Consider the following 15,692-nt stretch of genomic DNA (forward strand, 5'->3'; position numbering starts at 1 on the left):
GGATGTAACTGAGGCAGCAGCACAAGATGATTTTTGTAGAAGAGTTCACGGCACAGAGAAGCTGAGTTATTGGAAGGAACATCTATGTGAATATTAAAATCCCCAAGAACAATGATGGATAGTGCTAAGCGAGTGACGGACGAAGAACTTGAAGCTGTGAGTTTTCGAGGCATGAAGACTTAAAAGTTTACAATGATTGCATCGTGTGGGGGAAGCAGATATATAGTCTAACAGCATGATCTGTTTTTGACACAGTGGGGCAGAAGTGGGTCTAGAAGCACTGAGAAGCATGGAGGAGAGGTCCAGGCCCTGGGGCAAGAGCTATATGAGAGAAAGCTTACTCCATGAAAGGAATTCTGGGAAAGGCAACAGACTCAGAACAAAGCCGAGTGTCAGGGCAACAAAATGAAAGGAAGAAACACTCAGAGAAGACACTGAAGATAGGGAATAAGTGGCATAATGTTTAAGATGGAGTAAACTGTAAGTAAGTAATAATAATAAAACAATAAGAAGTGACATAGCAGGCAACTTGAATTTAATACTTCCTGTGCTAGCTATCACTAGCTGCACATGGTCCTCTGTTGCTACTGCCCAGGGCAGAAATCAAGGAGAGCTGACAAGCAAGGAACATAGCATAGGTCAGCAGGTTTTAGTATCAAGGTATTTGTGATCTCATTTGTATCCTGGGCGTTCCTCGGAACCCTCCCCACCAATACCCGCCTCCAGTCTTCCTAGTAATCTTTTTAAGTAGCTGCTTGTAAACTCTTAATTAATTGGATGTGCAGAAAGACTACAGCTGCTTCCCAGAATTCTGGGCTGTGTGCTACCTGATTACTTCTCATTCCAGAGCTGCCTGGTGTTTGCCCCCAACTCTACTGTATTTTCAGTTCTTTGCCTGTTTGTGATCCTTCTGCCTGCTGGCACTAGATGTCAGAGAATAAGCTCCAAGCAGTTTCCTTTTTGTCCCTCTCCAAGTGTCAGGCCTTAAAGCCAGCCCCCCCCCCCCCATGCTCCATTGCTGACACTATGGTCTATTTACATAATCATTGTTTTGCCTGAAAGATCCCCACCATGGTATCCCCTCAGGGTATTGCTAATTCCTGCCAGTTAAAACCATTGCAACAGTTTCTAAGGGCGCTTCCACCTTCCCAGCATGCCTTTTGCCTCCACCCCCTTTCCTAGCCATTTCCATTCCCAACTTGCCACTTCCGGTTTTATCCCATAAAACCCACTTCTGTTCCTGGTTTTGCTCTCTTCTCTCCCGCATCCCAACCTGGAGAAGGGCTGGCGTGCAGATGGGAGGTGGCCATTGCGGTTTGGCGCCATGTGGCCTAACCCGCTGTGCTCACACCTGACTCTAGGACACTCCCATGTGAATAAAGAATTGTCTTACCATGCCGCCACAGATTCCTGGTCTCACGCCCGCAGCGCTAGTCAGGCATCCAAGATGTAGAATTACATCTTAGAGATAAAATTGGAGTAAAGCCTGGGTCCTATCACCAAATTCAGCCCTCCCAAGATTGAAACTAAAGAAACTGGTAACTTGTGCCAATACCATGCCCCTCTTCTCTTCTTGCTTTGCAGGGAAATTCAGCCATCCTATGATAGTCCAGCTTGTTTCTGAACTTGAAGCAGAAAGAAATGCCAGCATAGCTGCTGTTAGTGGTGGATCCCACTCCTAAGATGTTCTCCATGTTGCTGTAGTTCTGTAGAAGTAATTTATTAATTTTTTTTTTGTTTTATGGCATTGTATGTTGCCACTCCTATTGTGTTTTGTTTTATGATATGGTATGTTGCTACCCATGGTCTCTGACTTCCCCAGATGATATCCTGTTTATTTTGGATTACTTGTTGACAGCAAGAAATGTGATGCAATTTGAGAAATAAACAAAACTATGAACAAGGTGAGGTCTGAAAATGCCAGGAATGTGATTTGATGGGATTGGACTGGAGTTCATTTTTTGTGAACTAAATAATGTTTTTAAAAAATCCAAAATCTGAAAATATTTTTAGAGACATTAAATTATGACATTGTAAATGAATGACTATTTCTCCGAAGCCCAGTTTTACTAAATAATAAAAACAAAACTTAAGTATGATTTTTTTTTTCCCTCCAGGTTTATTGTTGGGGCTAGGTGTCAGCACTATGAATCCACTGCTCAAGGTGGCCATTTTTCCTTTCTCTCTTTCTTTCTTTCTCTCTCTCTTTCTTTCTTTCTTTCTTTCTTTCTTTCTTTCTTTCTTTCTTTCTTCTGTTTATTTGACAGGACAGAGAGGAGTTGAGAGGAGAGAGGGAGCTAGGGATGGAGAGAGAAGATAGATACCTGCAGACCTGTTTTGCAGCTTGTGAAGTCTTCTCTCTGCAGGTGGGGAGCAGGAGATTGAACCTGGGTCCTTGAGCATAATATTGTGTATGTTTAACCAGGCACACTACCTTCTGGCCCCTGACTAATTTTAAGAAGAGAGTCTTCATTTGACTTTGTGGTAAGACTTCAGGGGGATAAATATTATAATGCATTCTCTCCTTTATTTAAATTATTACTGTCTAGAACCAAATATTTATCATGAGTATATCAAATCTAATTTCTTCCCTTCATTTCCCTCTATACAATAAATAATCTGCCCATTTTGCCATTAAATTAAATATTAAAAGAAGGGAAGCCATTCGTGCAAACCTATCCAGAGTTTTGGTGTAGAAATAAGATGCCTGCCTCTTTAATTCAAATATCAGTTTCTATTTGAAGAAGAACTTTTAGGCTGACATAGTGAGAATTCTCCCAAGTGTTTCTTTGGAAACACTTAGCAGTATCTGTGGATACTCAATCTACAGGAAACAAGGTGCATGATCTTTTCAGAAGCAATACATGTTTACATACAACTGCTAACTGAAAAGAGCAGTGTTCCTCTTCACTGAAGTATTGTTCCATCAAAGTATAAAACATTGTAAAAGCAGTAAGTGATTAAAAGACCAACAAAGTCTGACGATTATTGAAGATATTATTATATAAGGAGTTGTTGAAGATATTATTAATAATAAGGAGAACAACTCCTTCTATTAATAGTTTGTCCCCTCTCCCTCCCCAACCCAGACTTGAGAATAAGAACACAAAATAATCTGGTATGAAAGTTAAATATTTATAGCCAGAAGATTTATACAGCTCTGAAATTTTATTTGAGAGTATTTTGCTTGCTGTCATTTTCATAAATTACAAACTGTGTAAGTGTCTGTGGGTTTAACTTAATACTTGTCACATAATCATTATTTTATTTTGCCAAGTGAGTTTTTACATTTCAACCTCAACTTTCCTTACTACTGATTGTAATATTTAAAAACAGAAATTAATTTGTACTACAAATACTAATAAAAGGTAGCTGTTTGTTGTTGAGCGCAGGCCACGGAGAAGAGAGAGAGGAGGGGTCCAGAGCGAAGAGGAAACACAAATCTTTATTTGCGCTGGCACCTCAGAGTTGGGTGCTAGAGAAGCAGGTTGGGCCACGTGGAGGTAGCGAAAATGGCTGCCTCACGCAGTAACCTTTCCTGCATCTGAACACCGGAGTGAAGCGCTGGCAGAGAGCGAGGTGCTGAAAACGAAGGGTTTTTATAGGAGTAGCTTTCACGAGAATGGGAAGTGGGAGGAGTAACCATAGCACTCCAGGATAGGATGATAACTCTGGTGAGAATGGGAGGGGGGAGGAGTAACCGAAGCACTCCAAATATCGTGGGGATATAGACAATGTCCTGAGGGCATAACATGGCGGAACAGGCACTCCCAGAATGTCCCAACTCTCACGGGAACTAGTAGCCTGAGGGGAAAACATGGCAGATGTGAATGCATCTGCACAATTTCCCAGCAGCTGTTAAACTCATCAAAGTCTACAAATACTTGAACTTTATCTCTTAAAAATTGTTTTTTCAGGCAGAGGGTAGATAGCATAATTTTTATGCAAACAGACTCTCATGCTTGAAGCTCCAAAGTCCCAGATTCAATCCCCTGCACCATCATAAGCCAGAGCTGAACAGTGCTCTGGTTAAAAAAAATAATAATAAATGAATTGTTTTTTCTCGGAAGATATCTGTTACTTGGCTGGGACTGATCTTCTGAACAACACTATGATTATGATGCATGTGATACAGAGAAAATAATTACTCTTGTATTGAACTCAATAGAAAATAAGTCCTTGTTATGTTTTCTTTTGTGGATTGACATTTCACTAGCTGTTTCATTATTCTTTGTGTTAATTTCTACATACATATCCTGGGATAGATAACTGATGAAATACCTCTTAGAAAAGGATCCTCTTTACCTAGAGTTTCTGTTCAAGTGGATTAACCAATCTTTATATTTAAAGTGAAATCAAAGGCTACTTTTGCAGAAGAAATTGTATTTTGGGTTTGCTTTGATATGTACATATATAAAGAATATATGCATATAGTCTTCATTGTAGTAATTAAAATTCAAGTAAAAAATTTTCCATTCTATCTCCCTCTCCTCTCACTATTGCTTTTTGTCCTATCAAATAAATAAATACATATTACCTGTAGCACTGCTCCACCACTCATGAAGCTTCCCCCCATACAGGTAGGAATTGGGGGCTTGAACGTGGGAATGTTTGTGCTTAGTCAGCTATGCCACCATCTGGCAACTTAAGACTCTGACTGTCCTTTTTACATTGACCACTGTGAATGTTGTGGCATTATCAAATCATTTCATAATAATAAGCCTACTGTTCTGTTTTTCATAGCTCAAGAACAGACTTGTCTGGAAAAGTACAATTTATGATAAAAATTTGGATTTCTTTGCTAGTAAAATTTTCCAAAAGTCACTGTATTTATAAGATGTTTAAGATAAAGCTATAGCATAAACTTACGAATATTTTTGAGATCACAGCAGGTTTTTTAAAAGTGGCAAGTGTATACAAAATTTATTTTCTTAAATGCCAGTTTAGTTTGTACTGATAATTCACATGGAAATTTTAGATTGGATCTAGAATGAAATATATTAAGATGCATTTTTTAAAATTATGTAACCATTTTTGTATACATGGATTTGACCTGAAGTAATTTTGAATCTGTAGTAAGTGGTTACATCATTTTATGAAAATACCCCCTTAGGTTTTGCAGGGGACCAGTGCCTGTATAAGGACACCACTGGCCCCTGCAGCCATCCCCCCCTTTATTTTATTTTTAAAATTTATTATTGGATAGATACAAAGAGAAATTGGGAGGAGCGTGGAAGATAGTGAAAGAGACAGATATACACCTACAATTCTACCTCACCACTTGTGAAACTTTTCTGCTGTAGGCGAGGACCAGAGGTTTGAACCTGGGTCCTTGGCACACTATAGGGTGTACACTTAACCAGGTGTGCCACCGCCTGGCCCCTCCAACTCTGCCTTTTCATTTTTCCTTTTTGATATACATCAGAATCAGGAAACACACACACATATGGAGAGAGTGAGAGAGAGAAAGAGACCTGAAGCACTACTCTACCGCTCTTAAAAACAGACTAGTAGAATATAGTGTAAATGTGAGTACTCATACTATCTGGGGATCTTTGTCCACATTTATGCTCTCTGGTTCAGGTCTACAACTGTACACTCTGATAAAACTTTATACTGAAGAAATTATCTGACCCTGCACCTTTCAGTGTATAGATTATCCTGCTCCATTCATTTGCATAGGCCAGGTGGTGGTGCACCTAGTTAAGTGCATGTGTTACCATGAGCAAGGACCTGGGTTCAAGTACCTAGACCCTACCTACAGGGGGAGAGGTTTCGCAAATGGTGAAGCAAGAATGTAGGTATCTTTCTATCCTCCTTTCTTCTCAGTTTGTTTGTCCTATCAAATAAAATCAATATAAAATTATTTCTATTAATTTTATTTTATGATCAACATATATATGCTACTATTTCATAATAAAAATCTTTATTTAATAGGACAAGGGCTATAGAGGAGAGACACCTGCAGCAATGCTTCACTTCTTGAAGCTTTCCCCCTGTAGGTGGAACCCAGGGGTTTGAACCCAGGCCCTTGTACATAGTAATGTGCATTTCACCAGGTGTGTCACCTCCCAAACCCTCCATAATAAGTTTTTTAATGGTCAATTTTATTCACAAATTCAATGTACCATAAACAGCTATTACTGACAAAGTTATTTTGGGAAGGAAAAGTACTCACCTAAATATAAAGTATCTGAGGAATAAATATGAAGATATTTGTGGACTTCAAAACAACATATTGGCATACATATAATGTGGATTGTACATATTAAATATTTTAATATAAATTTTAATCATATATTTGAAAATACATCAGGAATGAGTTAGAGGGGCATGGGGTCCTAGGGCACCATGATGGAAAAAGCTGGGGAAGGGAGTGTATTGCAGACAGTTACCATAAGGAAAGGAGAGGTTGATGATTCCATCCTGACTTCCCTGGGCAGCTGTTGTATGCCATTGTGTCTTGGGGCCTCACCTCTCCAAAGCTCTACCTCTCTAGGGAAAGACAGAAATGGGCTGGAGGTATGGATTGACCTGCCAACACCCAAGTCCAGAAAACAATTACAGAAGTTGAAACTCCCAACTTCTGCACCCCAATAAAGAATTTTAGTCCATAGTCCCAGTGGGGGAGTAGTCTTAGGTGGAGATGACCATAGGGTTCTGAAGTCCAATTTCTTCAGGACCTGGAGAAGGAAGAGTAAAAGGGGAGGGACATTTGGATGAAGTAATAGGTGTATGTGTGTGGTCCGGGAGGTGGCGTAGTGGATAAAGCATTGGACTCTCAAGCATGAGGTCCTGAGTTCAGTACCCGGCAGCACATGTACCAGAGTGACGTTTGGTTCTTTCTCTCTCTCTCTCTGCCTATCTTTCTCATAAATAAATAATGTCTTTAAAAAATAGTGTGTGTGATTTGGAAAGGAAGAGAAGATAGGACCATAGGGGCAAAAAAGGGGTGGAGATATACAAATATAAACAGATAGTTGTAGAAATAATAGTTAACCCATATCTGTAACCTTAAGGGAACTGCTGTAGCTTTCAATGGAGGAACTGGAGATTCAGAACTCTGGTGGTAGGAAAGGTGAGAAGCTGGTGCTGTTGTTGTCCTGTAATTTTCTAAATGAATATTAAATCACTAATAAAAATTTTAAAATGAGAATTGAAGCTAAAAAATAATGAGAGGTTGTACATATGTGATAAGTATACTGTAAACCACCCACACCCCAATAAAATGAAAAAAAAAATCAGTGGAATATAGTGCTACCTAGTAACATGTATGATTTTATTTAGAAGAGAAACACATAATATGGAAGGTAAAAATTAGTGTAGAAATCTGATGATGTGAACATGTCTTTTTTCATTCATGAAAGCAATTTCCAAATCGGGTCTACTGACCTCTGCTTCACACATTTCTAGCAATCCCTTTTCAGCTATCTCTTCCCAGAGTCAGCTACTACTCTGGAGAGAATTCTGGAGAGAATTTCAGGATTAGAGATTGTTTTAACATCCTAAGGTTGCTGGGGATATAATTACTTACATGTAACTATAAATAGTAATTATATTATTTTCATATAATTATTTCTGAGACAATTTTTGTCACCAGGATTATTGGTGGGGCTCAGTGCCAGCATCAGCAATCCACCACTCCATAACCCATATTTTCTTTTCCTTTTTTTCTATTATTTTTTTTTACTATATAGGACTGAGAGAAATTAAGAGAGGAGGAGGAGATAGACAGATACCTACAGACATGCTTCACCACTTGTGAAACATCACTGCTTCAGGTGGGATGTAGGGACATGAACTTGAATCCTTGCTTGGTGATCTGTGCTCTTAAATGGGTGTGTCACTGCCTAGCTCCATGCATAATTAATTCTATACGTTCACCTAAACATTCAGCAAATATCTTCTTTAGCCACAGAGTATGTGATTCAGCTGGTAAATCTCAGTCCAGCTTTCAATTCCTGACACTGCATATGGTCAGAGCACTACTCTGGTCTCTACAGGTTAACACCCCCCACACACCCTACACATACACCATTCCCACCACACACACACTCTCTCTCATTGATCTTTTAAAATAGCTTCTGTAGAATCATGCCCACTATCATTTAAGGTCAATAATAGTCCAGAAGACTTAAAGAAATTAACATTACAAAGTTAGTAAAATCAACTACTTTAATTACCTGAATAAATACACATAGTTGGTGTCTGCTAGGGAGGTCATAAGGAATTTGAAGATTGAAGTGTCTTCCTGTTACTAGAGCTGATCAGAAAGGACTCAGTCCAGTAGCCAGGAATGAACTGAATAGGGATGTTCTTCACACGGCGTTCAAAAACATGCACAAGGCGAAGGAGCCCACGCAAAATTCTAAACAAACATTCAATAGCTCCACGTCTGGCAAGTATACTTTGAAATTACACAAAAGCAAACAGACGATTCATTGTTTACCTAGTCAATGGAGACACTGTAAAAGTTGACTTTAATCTTTTAAAAATACTGAAGGTGTGAGGGTCCAGCGGTCCATTATCAACACAAGTACAAATGGGAATTATTTTATTAAATTGTGTGGAGAGTTCAATGGAAGATCAAGGTCAAGGTTTGCGATTTTCCCGGTGCGGGTTTGGTCTTTACATCTGGGTGGTGCGGAGAAGAAGGGATGTGGGAGGCAATGTGGGAGGCGGTGGCAGCAGTCAGATTAGCACTGCAACTCCTCCTCGGGGCGCCTGGGACCTCCAGAGGAGCTTTGCGCACTGGCGTGTGCAGTAGAACTGAGCACCTCTTCAAAGCTCCCTCCACCATGGCTTGTCCCGCCTACTTTCGTCTGAAATGTTGAGAGACAAACGTGTGGTTAGTTGTTGTCTAATGTTTTAATAAGCATGGCAAAAACATAATTTTCAAATGGATGACTTTCACATTCAGAACTACATTTTTTCCCCTTGTGAGGAGTTGTACAGACTGTAAAGAAGATGTTTCCTGTGGCAGAGAGGACTGGCAGGATGATCACACTGGGGCTCTGCGACAAGATTCAAGATTAAAATTGTACAGTTTTTAAAATGTATTTATTTTCCCTTTTGTTGCCCTTTTTTATTGTTGTAGTTATTGTTGTTGTTATTGATGTCGTCATTGTTGGATAGGACAGAGAGAAATGGAGAGAGGAGGGAGAGAGAAAGATAGACACCTGCAGACCTGCTTCACTGCCTGTGAAGCGACTCCCCTGCAGATGGGGAGCCAGGGGCTTGAACCAGCATCCTTACGCCGGTTGTCACGTGCGCTTAACCCACTGTGCTACTGCCCGACTCCCTAAAATTGTACCGTTTTAACAAATACTCTCTTTATTCCTGCCACTACTAAGATGCCCATTTTCTCCAGGAGCATATCCACTTTGGGGGGGGACGACTACATGCCATTCATTCAGAGAACTAATTTAATCAAAATAGAACTGGTTTTAAACCAACCCTCGCTCCGCCCCTCATGTTTATTTATTTATTTAGCCTTCAAGGTTATTGCTGGGGCTCCCTGAACTACATACGTATCCACTGCTCTTACGGCCATTTCTTCCATTTTCTGGATAGGACAAAGAGAAATTGAGAGAGGAGGGGAAGGCAGAGGGGGCAGTGAAAGACACCTGCAGACCTGCTTCTCTGCTTGTGAAGCAACTCCCCTGCAGGTGGAGAACCAGTGGCTCGAACCAGGATCCTTTTGCAGGTATGGCCCTTGTGCTGCGCCACCCCCCCACCCCCGCGCCTGGCATGTCACTTTGACATACACATGTTTAAACGTTTAAGGCTTTAGCACTGTCACTTTCACATCTTTTGAAGCAGATGCCTTCTTAGATATTCTCTAGGGTGCTCCTTTTTGTGTGTGTATTTGTTTAATAAGTGTAGGGTCAAGGAAGAATTAATTTATAATAAACAGTTAAGTATTTTAAAAGATTCCTTTATAAAAAGTCCTTCAAACGAATATTTAATGATCCAAGATGCTTGGTATATGTTTTATTAATAACCATAATTCAACAATAACCATAAAGGAAAAACACTTTGAGGAAGAAGAAAATGCAGACTAGGTAATGCTGCTGTTCCCACATTGCTTTCTGTGTTTCACTGTCATCAAAGTGACCCCTCACAGGGAGATAGATTACACTGCTGCAGGGGATTGGACCTATTTACTGCCTAATCTGCCCTTTAAACATTTAACAAGGTTTAAAAGTAGTTCAATCACTGCAAATCAAATACACACTTGTCTTCAGCAGCCACACACACACACACAAAAAACCTTTCTGCCTCTTTAAACTTCAATTACTAAGCTGAATTTTTTACTTGGCTTGCTATCAGTAAACTTGTTGGGAAATGGGCCAGAAGTAATATTTTAGATTTGGGATCGACCTCAACTTAGTCACAAGTATTCAGATCAACCATTTTAGCAAACAGCCATAGACAACTCAAAAGTGAACAAGCAAGGCTGTGTTAAAAATAAATGTGTGTAAGCAGTAATGTCTTATCTTTGTGTACTTAAAATTCACAAGTCACAAAATACTCTTCCTTCCAAATCTTTCAACCATTAAAAATATTATTAACCACTTAGATTTTGCACAGTGGTCAGTATGCTGACTGCTGACACATTATTTCAACTACATGATTTTTTGTTAGGTTTATTTCTTCCCAGAGAAATAAGATTAAGTGAGTGTACTCTACTCTTCATATTCTCTTTTTGATTTGCTATTCTTCATTGCCTCGGTCAGGAGAAAAAAGAAGCAATGTCTGTGACATAGGAGGTAAGGAGTATGTGAGTCTTCCTAAACCATACCAATCATGAGATCCATTTTCAAGAAATCTTGGCCATTGACTAATAAACACCCAGTCAACAAACAACATAAGATAAATGAAATAATGTGTGTGAATTGAACAATTCAATGCAAGTTGTCAGTTTACCAGTTTCCAAAAAGCATAGTAGATTGTTCTTTACTCTTTTTTGGTATTATATTGATCTTATCAGCATTTTAAATATAATTTTTATAGGATTCCACTGTTCCTGGAGGCTGTTTTTTCCCTTTTGTTGCCCATGTTGTTTAATGTTGTTATTATTATCATCATTGTTTTGGATAGGACAGAGAGAAATGGAGAGAGGAGGGGAAGACAGAGGGGGAGAGAAAGATAGACACCTGCAGACCTGCTTCACTGCCTGTGAAAGGACCCTCCTGCAGATGGGGAGCCGGGGACTCAGACCTGGATCCTTATTCCAGTCCTTTGTACTTTGTGCTGTGCTCATCAACATTTTTAAATGACACACAGAGAGACAAGAGCACTGCTTAGCTCTGTCTTATGATGGTGCAGAGGACTGAACCTAGGACTTTAGAGCTTCAGGCATGAAAAGTCTTTGCATAACTATTATGCTGTCTCCCCATTCTACTCTTTTTTTTTTTAAAGATTTTATTTATTCATTAATGAGAAAGATAGGAGGGGAGAGAGAAAGAACCAGACATCACTCTGGTACATGTGCTGCTTGCCGGGGATCAAACTCAGGACCTGCTGCTTGAGAGTCCAATGCTTTATCCACTGCACCACCTCCCGGAACACCCCATTCTGCTCTTCACTCTTCTTTTGCTTCTTCGTATTTTCTTTTAAAGAAAATTTAAGGAGGCCACAGAGTGTCACAGCCAGTAGCATGTGTGAAGCTGTGCTGCGGGTGCCTCTCTCTCTCTCTGACCTCCCCATTCCCTCTCACTTTGTCTTTATACAATAAATAGAATTTAAAAAAAAATCTAAAACTACAACTTCTCTTATTTCAGAACTTTTCTAACAAGCAGCAGTGTTAGTCCTTCCTGGATTGTCTAAAGCTAAGAACCAGAGGTTGAGAAACTGACTCTTAAAATAGTTTTAATCCAGAGAAATGTCAGTGAGACTGTATACCCCTCTATCAAAAGTGTTGCCTACAAATGGGGGCAATTAAGTGGATCCCAGAAGTCCCTGAATATTTGATAAGTAATGATGCTGACAAGCAAGGCAATGAAATTACATAACTAGAAACTGCTGATAAGTGAAACCAGTGAAGGTATGATAAACACTGGATCATCCTTTTATTCTTGGTGCTTAATCACTTAATCACAAGCTTCATAAAGTAGAAGATTACGTTAAAGGTCATCCCTAAAGGGAAACTCTCCAGATCAAAATTAATAAGAACATTGAGTAAGAAATAATTTACAATCTGCTAGACACTTGACAGGCAGCACATGTGAGAGTTACCGGATTATATGGGGTCTAGATGCAACTGGAAAATCAGAATAAGAATATATCTACTGTGATGTAGTAAAAGGTCATAGGTATTCTTAATTTTACCGGATATTGGGGAAATACAGAGATGGACTGTATTTGAAGTAGTGGCAAGGATATCAAGATATAAATAAATCTTTCCTTAGGTGATACATTGAAAAGATGGTCTTAGTAATTTCAATACTTTTTCCTCTTTTATATGCTTATTACATTTTAAGACTTCAAGTTTATGTTTACTCATTTCCCCTCTGTAGACTAATTTATCTGGACTCTGTAAATCCCATCAGCTTTTTCTTTAAAGCATCTTTTAGGTATTATGTGTATTTTCAATTTTTACCCAGTGATTAAATGCATCCTAAAATAATGTGACTCAGATTTATTTCATCTTCAGAATAGACATACCTTGCTATGCACCCTGTGTGACCTGAGTAAATAAGCCCAGGTAACTGACAGGTAATGGGTGGTAAAACAATGGTTGGAGCCACATTCATTTGTGCTAGTCCATGTCCAAACTAGACGAGTTTTCGGCTGTTAATGAGCTTTCATTTATATTCTAAATTGAGAACTCATGTGTCCTTTGTCTCATTCACAGTCTTCTCTCACACCTTTACTTTTGGGAGGACAGTATTAAGAATTTTAAGGAGTGGGGAGTCGGGCTGTAGCGCAGCGGGTTAAGCGCAGGTGGCGCAAAGCACAAGGACCGGCATAAGGATCCCGGTTCGAACCCCGGCTCCCCACCTGCAGGGGAGTTGCTTCACAGGCGGTGAAGCAGGTCTGCAGGTGTCTATCTTTCTCTCCTCCTCTCTGTCTTCCCCTCCTCTCTCCATTTCTCTCTGTCCTATCCAACAACGATGACTACAACAATAAAACAACAAGGGCAACAAAAGGAAATAAATAAATAAAATTAAATTAAAAAATAAAAGAATTTTAAGGAGTCAAGAGATGAATACAAATCCTGATTCACTTTAATGAACATTTATCCCTGAATGATTCATATAAACAATTGTCCAAGGATATAGTAACACTAGTAGATACTGGTTTCATTTATGGATTTATATGTGAAAAAAAAAAGAACTGACTATGAAATCTTCTTTTGAACTTAAGGAAATGTCAGTGACCCTGTCTTTGGTACTAATAGCAGCAAAGCCTAAGCTGTACTGGTTCAGTGACCCAATAACACAAAATTCACTCCACTTGTACCTTAAGACTTGTTACTGTTGTCTCAACCCTCTCCTCAAAAGATTTGAAAGTAGGAGAATTCCTAAAATAAAAAGAGAGAGGTCAGATCCAAAGACCTACTGTCTTAGCAAGCATGCGGTCTCACCTGTAAACATCACCTCTGAATCAGCTGTCAGTTTGTCACCTACACCAAACATGTTTCAAATATATGTATTTTTTAATTCTGATAGGTTAGATTCAGAAACTGCAATACAACACAGAAGTTCTCTAAATAAAACACTCAACTGGAATAAATAGCATATTTGGCAATGATGCAATTTTAGTAATGCCATAATACACTCTAAATCATTTCCAATGAATCAAAGAAGTGACTGCTTAATCCTTCATTTACTCATTACTTGCTCCTGACATCACTTTCTTTTTGTCAATTAGTGTTTTTGATAAACAATGGGAAGTTTATCTGAAGAATGTTATGTTTGAATTCTCCCACTTAGAATGTTGAAATTATTTATTTTAGTGAATATGATGTGGAACAGAAATAACTCAAGGGAGAAATGGTTCACAGGTTTTTTCTTTTCCATGCCTTAAGAGGTAATAATTTTTTCATGAAGTGATATTTCTGAAAGTCAATGCCTTTATTATTTTAAAATAAAATAGAATTTCATTCTGGTCTAATCCTTGATCTCAATGGTGTTAACAGTACATTCATTTTCCTCCCATGGGGATATGCCATTTTCCCTTTTGTCAGTCAGAAACTTTGTAATCTTTTGACCTTGTGATTCATTTCTGGTGTCATAATAATGTGTAACATCCTGTTAATTTAAAACGTTAGATGCTACACTTCATGCTTTTTGGGTTTCAATATTTTTTTAGCTATATAACATGATTTAATGACACTACTGTCATTAAAAATATCAAGTCGTACTGAAGAAAGAGGAATTGAACTAAAGAAACAGGAACTGATATAAAAGTACTTTATTTATTTTTAATTATTTTTTTATTATCCTTATTTATTGGATAGAGACAGCCAGAAATCAAGAGGGAAGGGGTGATAGAGAGGGAGAGAGACAGAGAGACACCTGCAGCACTGCTTCCCCACTCGCAAAGAGCTCCCTGCAGGTGGGGACCGGGAGCTTGAACCTGGGTCCTTGAGCATTGTAATATGTGCGCTCAACTAGGTGTGCCACCACCGGCCCCTATTTTTAATTATTTATATTTATTCATTGGATAGAGACAGTCAGAAATTAAGAGAGAAGAGGAAGATAGGAAAAGAGACAGACACCTGCAGCATTGCTTCACCACACACAAAGCTTTCCCCCTGTAGGTGGGGACCGGGGGCTCAAACCTGGGTCCTTATACATTATCACATGTGTGCTTAACCAGGTGTGCCACCACCTGGCCCCTTAAAAAAGTATTTTAGATCTTATATTTATGTCAGCTTTCCAAAAAAATTGCTATTATTTTCAGATGAACTAATACAACTGAGCATGAGTATGTTTGGTAAGTCACTTGTTATTTTCACTTGAGTGCAGAACAAAGCTAAAGGACAAGCCTAGAAAAACATCACATGGAAAATGACTGAAATATGATTGTTGTTATATAGTGTGGGATGAAGCCCATCTTTAGTTGTATCAAGAGGAAATCAACATAGATTTGTTGAATTAATTTAGCTTTGATAGAAGCTTCCAAACAGATGTGCCATATAATCGCTAGGCAGTGCAAATTAACAACAGTGAATTCAGTCAGAGAGTTCAAGTGTGACATCCATAACAGCTACGCTATGGCTCAAACATGAGTCAAATTCCTATGAGAAAGTCTCAATAAGAGGGGCCAGGCAGTGGCACACCTGGTTAAACATAGACATTACAGTACACAAAGACTCAGATTCAAGCCACTGGCCCCCACCTGCAGGGGGAAAGATTCACGAGTGGTGAAGCGGGGCTGCAAGGGTCTCTCTCCCTATCGCCTTCTCCCCTCTCAATTTCTCTCTGTCTCTTTCCAACAGTAATTAAATAATTAAATAAAATGTTTTTTTTTTTTTAAAGACATCGCAATAATACTTCTCTCTGCTTTATGGCTTAATAAAACTAGCAAACTTTTACTTGGATGACTCCGGACTTCATCTTTATTAGCACCTGACTTCCACTGCAGGTTTTATTGGAATAGGGCTTTCCATCAGACTTCCTGTCATCTTCAGCTACACAAGAAAGACAAAGCAGACAGTTCAGTCCACTGGTTTCAATATG

General features: G+C 39.0%; 2 protein-coding genes across 12 annotated transcripts in view; one reads left to right on the forward strand and one right to left on the reverse strand.

The window, feature by feature from the left end:
- HDDC2 (HD domain containing 2) overlaps nucleotides 1–15,692 on the forward strand; it is a 605,961-nt gene that overhangs the window by 23,988 nt on the left and 566,281 nt on the right. The window contains exon 6 of one of the 2 annotated variants that reach the window (XR_009549597.1): nucleotides 1,585–2,667. Coding sequence is in view for 1 of the 2 variants with exons in the window: in XM_007528349.3 (XP_007528411.1) it covers nucleotides 1,585–1,682 (98 nt within the window). In the remaining variant the exon portion in view is untranslated. Of the gene's footprint in view, nucleotides 1–1,584; nucleotides 4,479–15,692 lie in introns of those variants that run through there. The other variant, XM_007528349.3, reaches the window with a different exon arrangement.
- TPD52L1 (TPD52 like 1) overlaps nucleotides 8,158–15,692 on the reverse strand; it is a 106,515-nt gene continuing 98,980 nt past the window's right edge. For 6 of the 10 annotated variants that reach the window (XM_060190522.1, XM_060190518.1, XM_060190519.1 and 3 more), the window contains 2 exons: nucleotides 13,468–13,528; nucleotides 8,158–8,822 (listed from right to left, as the gene is read on the reverse strand). In XM_060190522.1, the coding sequence (XP_060046505.1) occupies nucleotides 8,697–8,822; nucleotides 13,468–13,528 (187 nt within the window). In that variant the 3' untranslated portion in view covers nucleotides 8,158–8,696. The remainder of the gene's footprint in view (nucleotides 8,823–13,467; nucleotides 13,529–15,692) is intronic. The other 4 variants (XM_060190524.1, XM_060190523.1, XM_060190525.1 and 1 more) reach the window with 1 other exon arrangement.

Source organism: Erinaceus europaeus, chromosome 4 (assembly GCF_950295315.1).
Source record: "Erinaceus europaeus chromosome 4, mEriEur2.1, whole genome shotgun sequence".
NCBI lineage: Eukaryota > Metazoa > Chordata > Mammalia > Eulipotyphla > Erinaceidae > Erinaceus > Erinaceus europaeus.